At 35.7% G+C, this 8,285-nt stretch overlaps 1 protein-coding gene across 1 annotated transcript; it reads left to right on the forward strand.

Moving 5' to 3' along the window:
• Positions 1-4,473: 4,473 nt before the first annotated feature.
• LOC133528000 (uncharacterized) lies at positions 4,474-7,580 on the forward strand. Its single transcript, XM_061865240.1, has 2 exons — positions 4,474-4,496; positions 5,920-7,580. The coding sequence occupies exon 2, from the start codon at positions 5,955-5,957 to the stop codon at positions 7,320-7,322; it is 1,368 nt and encodes a 455-aa protein (XP_061721224.1). The 5' UTR covers positions 4,474-4,496; positions 5,920-5,954; the 3' UTR covers positions 7,323-7,580.
• Positions 7,581-8,285: the final 705 nt, after the last annotated feature.

Below are 8,285 nucleotides of genomic sequence, written 5' to 3' on the forward strand. Positions count from 1 at the left end.
TTATTGTACTAACGCGCATACCAGTATAACCTGACCTCAAGACTCATATTGCTGGTGTCATGTATAATCTGAATCAATTAGACTGGACAGTGAAATGGTTACTTGATAAGCGATTGAAATGCCAACCAAGTCTCACTGGGCATTTACGAAGTTAGCTAAACAGTTATCGTTTAAGAGACCAAAATATTATTTAAATTATTGAAATATAATATAGTGGCGTACACAAAATATGATATTTTACATTAGTTTATTAATAAAAAAGTAAATATAATTTGTATAGGTGAAATAAACATGTACATTTTAACGATTTGAATTTGTAATACTTTTTGTTAACGTGCTTCGTATAGTATTTCGATCATTTATGATTTTGACATATTTATAGTACGAGAAACTCGAAAAAGTTGTTTGTAATCTTTAGTTGTGTTTTATAAATAGTGATCAGTGACCATTCTTATAATTATACCAAAATAACAATATATTAACATTGTTTTCGCGATAAAATATACCTGTGGGTTTTTCTTTGTGTCTTTTGCATACAAAAATCAAGTGTATATTACACGCCGGTGGCATTACCGCGCGAACGTTATTGAGGCTTTCGTTTGTTATCATATTACAATGCTATTATTACTGATAAATTATGAGGTGGTAAGTTAGTAATTTCTATATAATAATGGTACAGTCAGCGTCAAATACTTCGTAGCAGTCAAAGTAGCCAAATAGTTCGGTACACCATATATTTAGTATGGTGTACCGAACTATTTGGCCACTTTGACTGCTACGAAGTATTTGACGCTGACTGTACAAAAAATATTGGATTTGTTCTCCTTAGTTTGTTAATTGTTTGTCTGGTAGTTTATGGTTAGTATTTATTTCAATATATGAATGTTAAACTTAAAATGATATCAAGTAGCAAGGATTGATACTGAACAATCTAACAATAAAAATAATAAACTGCTAAATTAGAACAAGTTTCATAAAAGCATCATATTAAGTTGCAATAGGATGTATGTACTTTAACTCCTTAGTTTGATTCTTAAATGTATGTCTTCTGTTGTTAAAGTTCTGTTTTAAACCTCCAGAATTGCACTCCAAGTAAATATTTAAAAGGAAGTTTAGCAATGCCTAAATATGTATTTACATTAAATATGGTTTGCTGCCGTTGGAGTTGATGGAATAGTCGATGCTGCAAAAGTGCTAGTACCTCTCCTCATTTGAAGTAAGACATTGTAACACCTCATTTTAGAGAATGAGGTACTCATACAAACTCATTTTAAATTGATGTCCTACCCATCACTAACTGTGGGACTTAGTCAATTTGTGTAATAATGTCCTATAAAAAAAAAGTTATGAAATAAACGAATCTATTAGCAAATATATTGTAATTTTTAGCTTCTTAAGTTGACAGTGAAGGACCAGTGTGAAATCGCCTTTCCATACAACCGTAGTCCTCATTTTCCTCTCTGGATGTTAACATTATTGAAAATATTTTTTCACAATTTCTTGTATATTAACACAGCTTTTTTTTCACAAATCACAATATACATTGTACCTATAATTAAAGTTTCGCTAAACTGTAAAACAGTTTGTAGGCGATGCGCTCCAACTAAACTAAAACAAGTCCAGGGGTCGGACAAAAAGTGCGGATGACGTCAAACTACTTATAGGATGATTTCAAATAGCATTTTTGATTTTCATAATCAATTATCACTTATCATTTATCAACCTCTTTATTAAACGATATCGCCATTTGAAACGAGTAAGTACGTTTTTGACTGACACATTGTCAATCAGATGAACAATAAATTGACTTCGTTATTGTTTAGCTATTGTATCTTCACGATTATATTTAGCAAAAATTTATATTTACTAATGTATAAGAAAACGCTCTAAAATGTCATCTTTACTCGAATATTGTGGCAATCCCACAGACTTGTTCTAACTAATTTCAAATAATTATACCTTATGGTAACAAGTTTCGTGAAATTTATTTTATTCACTACATCACCCTACCACCTGTATTATTAATTCCATGGATTTATTTACGATTATTTTGTTACTTCATTAATACTACTTTGTTACTACATGTCACACGGAAGTTTAAATACAAACTCAAACATCATCCTGTGTGCAAGATTACGTCATTTTTACGTCATCCGCACTTTTTGTCCGACCCCTGAAAACAACAATACTGTTTAGGTACCATATATCGACAACACAGCTGTCCCCCGCAGCTATGCCCCTACGTTTATTAGTTAATTTTTAATTATTATAGGAGTTACAAGTATTTATAATTTTGTAAGAAATCTGTTATTTGCTCTTGATTTCTATAATAATAAAATGCTCGTAGCATAGCTATGGTTAATATATATCATGTAAAAATATTTTCCATAATGTCCAGAGAGGAAAATGGGGACTACGTTTGTATGGAGAATCGGCCGTCCTCTTTCCTCTTAAGATGAAGATGGGTATTCAAAGTTATTATTACAAGCTTTATTTAACTATTAGTAAGTTATTATGTTAGTGTGGGTCAAATTTGGAAGCTAAATTTGACCCACATCCCGATTTCCGATTGAGCTGAAAGTTTGCATACATATGTGAATCGGATGACAATGAAATATTATGATCTGATCTAATGATGGAGTCAGGAGGTGGCCACGGGAACCCTGTGATAAAATACCGTTAACCAATTATATTTGGGGTGGTTAGAATTGTCTATTATGAGTATTAGTTGCCTGTGGAAAGGAAAGTAAAAGTCAGCGATAGAAGCTTGTGCCAGAAATGAAATTTTTCCCAAAAACTTATTTTATTTAATAGTTATGATCCAGCGTTTTAATACCTACTTTTATTTGGGTATCAAGGACTTCAATAAGTCTTAGTTTTTTCAACCATCTGTACCCCTAGTGTAAATTTTATCGACATCATAACGTGACGAACGCGTTTGCGTTAAGTCTCATTTTGTATAGGATTTTGAGTTTCCAAAACGTCCCGCTTGGCGCGCTCTTTCTAAATCCAATACAAAATGAGACTAAACGCAAACGCGTACGTCACGTTTCAAAATCGAATTTATTTACACTAGGGGTACTGAACGACCTGACCTGAAGTATTTTCTTTGGCCTGCGATATGAAGGTCTTCAAGAAGCGGGTATATTCCGGGCCCCCAAGGATCGGCAACGTGTAAGTGTCTCTTTTGATGTCGCGTATGTCCATGGGCAACAGTGACAGCTTTCCATCAGGCGGCTTATTTGTTCGTTTGCTGACCACACATTAAAAAAAAATGTTGTCAAAACAATACAACCTAATTTGTTTTTAGGGTTCCGTACCTCGAAATGATAAACGGAACCCTTATGGGATGACTTTGTTGTCCGTCCGTCCGTCTGTCGGTTTGTCAAGACCCCTTTTCTTAGGAACGCGTGGAGGTCTACTGTCTCTTGGAGCTGTGCCTGTCACTTCTAAGCCAACGCAATCAAAAGATACAGCCGTTTATGCCTAAAATTTCCGCAAATTTTCGACACTCGCAAGGGAATCAAAACCTACAGGGTACTTCCCGTGAACTCAGAATTTTGAAATTTGGTACGAAGCACCGTCTTATAGCACAGATAAAGGAAAAAATGCGAAAACCGTAATTTTTTGTACGGAACCCTCGGCGCGCGAGGCCGACTCGCACTTGGCCGGTTTTTTTAAACACGTGACTAAACTTCAAAGACCTTCTGATATGTTGCCAGAGCTAGCTCATTTTAGGGAAACATCCGAAAAATCGATAATAACAAAAATGTAATATATTCCTTTATAAAATCATACATGTTATAAAATTCAAGCATTCCTTATCATTTATCAAACGATATTCACATCAAAGGCAACTCGACAATTCTTAGAAACATCCATATTTGTTTTGCGAACTGCCTTCAAGTTGTTCAACGGGCACTTACACGACATGAGACTTACCATGACAATAAACGGTAAAAACAGCGGAAGATACATCACTAGTGGCTAGTGATGTACCGATTTAGCCGAAGAAATAATTCGGAGTGAGATTTAGCCGAAAGAATTAACGACAATAAAAGGTAAAAACAGTGGAAGCTACAACACTAGTGATCTACCCGTTTCGCCGAGGAAATAATCATTAATTAGCAGTGCGATTTTTTGGCCCTAAATTCATTTCATATTTATCGAAATTTATGGGGTTTGAGTTGACTTTGGCAACACTGACTGTTGCAAAGTGAACGTTCCACCATTTTGAATCGTTGGCGGAAGATCTCCAAGCAGACGCGAGTTCCCCGGGAAGGTTCCTCATATTATGCTGGTAAATATTGAGAATATTATAATTTAAAGGGCACCAACAAAGGGATAAGCGTGTAGATAGGCAAGATTGTGAAAAACTACGTATTTACTTCATAGGTACAGTGAACTCGCCGCCGCCAACCACACCGGACAAGACAACTCGGATTTGACGAAAACCCCCCCTGATTAGACCTGCTATCGGACTAGACTATTTCTCGGTAAGTTTTTAAACATTTACTTCACAGTGACAGAGCTCTATTCTGTAAAACAAATGCGCGCGACGAAAATTATTTCATAGCAAGCGATCCGACAGCATGGCGGCCATGATCATTTGGGTTTCTAACAAGAAAAGGAATCCGTTTTTTAACTAAGTATCCTTCCGTATGTATGAATTATGAGTCGATTTCGTCTCCTACTTTATTGAAATAATTTCACTTTCTAGAAGTTGATAGTTGGGGACGACCGTAGACAAGAGTCAACCCTATTGTTTAGGTAACACGGCTCATATTAGTACGACTCAGTTTTAGAAATATCTAGAATTTTCCAAACAAGAGGCGAACCTTAGTAATTTTCCAAGCTTACTATAGGCCTTCTGGAATGTTATCTCGGGTTCCCTAGTTAGATAGTTTGGTATTATTACGCTACCTTATTTAAACTAAGAAAGACAATTTATTTCTTTATGAATTGATTTACGGCGTATGTACAAAGGATTTAGTTGAGTAAGTAAACGTTAAGGAAGAAGTATAATTATATACAATATTATGTATATAGGCCTAAAGGGAACTTATACTTGATTTATTTTACATGCATTCCATATTGAAGTCCATGATTATATTAAGTATACGAAAGCAATTGTGGTGTGTATGTGTGTATATATAAGTTAACATCTTCTTTCCAGATTTATTGTGGTGACTTTTATGTGCAATTAGACTCATTAGATAAGTGATTCTTTGAAGTGTTCAAATAAATAAAATTAAAATGATTACTAAATAAATAAACCAAGCAAGTGAAATAAAATTAAAATCATTACTAAATAAATAAACCAAACAAGTGAAATAAAATTAAAATAATCATTAAATAGATCAATAAAACAAGTGAAATGGAAATAAAGTATTAATTTTCGTTGTGCTACGAGTGAGCTTGAATCAGGGACACCAACATTAGAGGTTGTGTTGTGGCAACAGTGTATAAACGTCAACATCACTTACTGACGTCGATGACGCTTGTATTGGTGTAACCTATAAATTATAAAGATAAAACTAGACACATTTATATGTAGGTGTGTATGTTATGTTGCCTTCCACCCTTGTTTTACTCCCTCTCATGATATTTAAATGAAACATCGGATTATAATTGGGTCAATGGTTTCATTCATGTAATTTAATTGACTTTGATTTTTATTCTTTCTTTGGTTTCAAATTTGAAAGGATTTTAGAGATCATTAGTTAAATTTAGATTTCAATATTTTGAGATCATTAAAATAAAGAATAAATAAAATAATTTAAAATTAAACAACCTAAAGTAAGTATGAAACATAGTTACTGCAAGGCAGTATTAATTAAATCTACAAGCGTAATCATTTCATACATAAGCAAATAAATAGGACTTTAGGTTAAATGGGTTTATTTCTATACGTTACAGGATTAAACAAGAAAAGAGCTTACACAAACAACATAATGGACGATTTGCTTTTAAGAAGGCTTAGGCTCATTAACGACAAACTCACCACAGACCTAGAAGTTATTCCTGTTACCATTAATTCAGAGAACTTAGGGCAGGCTCAAATTACTTACAGTAAATTAGATGCATCTCTGAAAAGACTTGACAACGACTTGATGGAGTACTTTCGCTTGGCTTCAACACCTGCTTCTGATGAAATATGTTTACTGAGTGGATTGCAACTTCAAGCAGAGGAGACTTTGGCTGAACTTAAAGTGAAGATCGATCAAATAACTTTGAAAAGCAACGCTACAGAGAAACCTCCGGAAGCGAATGCCTCGTGCCGACTCCCTAAACTTCAGCTGCCGGTGTATAGTGGAGACGTGCTCTTTTGGTGTGAGTTCTGGGACTCCTTCAAGAGCAACATTGATTCAAGAAATCTGCCTGATGTTGACAAGCTCTCCTATCTTAAAGCCTCGGTGACGGGAGATGCCAAGAAAGCCATAGATGGTCTGTCTACTACTAATGCTAATTATAGAATAGCCATATCAATCCTGAAGGAGCGTTTCGGCAAGACCTCTCATCTCATTGACGCGCATTATGCAACACTATATAAGGTTAAGATGGCCAAAAGCACCGCTGAAGACTGTAGAAAGACATTCAACGAAGTTGAACGAAATCTCAAAATTTTGGAATCATTAGGTGAAAACATCAATCACAATCATCTTCGTTTTATGTTGCTGGAGAAATTTCCACCCGATCTAGTTTACGAAATTAAGCTGAAGGTTAATGATGATTCTATACAAGAAATCAGGAACCAATTAGATAGAATTATTACCGCAAAAGAGGATGCTGAAAGGATTTCAGGAAGAAAACGCACGCATGAAGCAGAAGATAGTACAGTCGGAACTCTACATATAAATGTGAAACGTGCAAGAAGCGCATATCCACCCAAACAGCAACAAGGTCCCCCTAAGAAACAAAATCCTCAAGGAGGTTTTGATAGAAGATCGGAAAGGAAGAATAAGTTTGATAGTATTAATAAACCCAATAAATGGAACAGACCAAAACAAACTCCGACTTCTAACAAGGATCAACCAGAACCTCAGCAGGGCTCTTCGAAGGGGAGAACAGCGTGGACATGCATCTTTTGCAAAGGTGATCATTACAATGATAAGTGCTCTGAAGCTACTACCTTAGCAGAAAGAAAGAAACGACTTGGAAAGAAATGCTTCATGTGTTTGAAGTTAGGCCACTTTATAAAAGACTGCAAGAACAAACGTAAGTGTACCATTTGCTGTAGTGAGACACCGCATAACAGAGCTTTATGCCATTTAAATTTTCAGAAGGATACTGCAATGAAGAAACAGTCCTGGCGGTTCTAGGAAAGGGATTCACTACTCTTCAAACTTCTGTCGTTAGGGCTAACCCCCTAGATGATAAAAATAAACAATATAAATATAGACTTCTTTTAGATCCAGGCTCTCAGCGCTCCTATGTCACATTTCAAACTGCCAAGGAATTGAAGCTTCCCATTGAAGAGGAAAGTCATTTAACTATATTTACCTTCGGTGAAGATCCTCCTAAAGAAATACATAGTCCAATAGTTACTTTACAATTGCTGTCAAGGACAAATAAGAAGATAGTTATAAAAGCCAACTGCGTTGAACGTATTTCAAGAGGATACATACCCACTGTCAAGTTGAAGGACTTACCGGAGTCATATATACTAGCGGATGACGGCTCGCTAAGCGGACAGGTGCAGATTCTGGTTGGAAACGAGTATTACTTCAACCTAATTTACGAGAAGAAAATACAATTGGGTAGTAACCTGTTCCTGGTCGATTCTGCCCTTGGTTGGATCATAAGTGGTAGAACAGAACCACAGCTTAGTGACGAGCCCTATGTAGTGACTTACGCTCAGACTTGTATAGAAACGAAGCTTCATCAACCTGACCCACCCCTTTGTGATGGAGACATAAAGAGCCTCTGGGAACTAGAATGTGTAGGTATTAGTGATTCACCGAAAGCAACTAGAGAAGAAGAAGCAATCAAGTATTTTAATAATACCACTCTAAAATTAAATAATCGTTACACGGTAAGCTGGCCGTGGATAACTTACCCACCGGACCTACCCAATAATTATGGAATGGCTTTTGGTCGCTTATCAAGCTTATTGAAGCGTATGGATCAAGGCACGTTGTTATCATACGATGATACGTTTAAACAACAATTAGATAAGGGTATAATAGAAGTTGTACTTGCTTCAAGAACGTCAACGGATAACGTAGTTCACTACCTACCCTTCCATGGAGTAAGCCATCGAGGGAAACCTATGAGAATAGTTT

This window comes from Cydia pomonella, chromosome 18 (assembly GCF_033807575.1).
Source record: "Cydia pomonella isolate Wapato2018A chromosome 18, ilCydPomo1, whole genome shotgun sequence".
In the NCBI taxonomy this organism is placed as follows: domain Eukaryota; kingdom Metazoa; phylum Arthropoda; class Insecta; order Lepidoptera; family Tortricidae; genus Cydia; species Cydia pomonella.

What these genes read in the sequence shown, in the direction of transcription:
- LOC133528000 (XM_061865240.1), top strand. Translation starts at nt 5,955, where the DNA reads ATGGACGATTTGCTTTTAAGAAGGCTTAGGCTCATTAACGACAAACTC.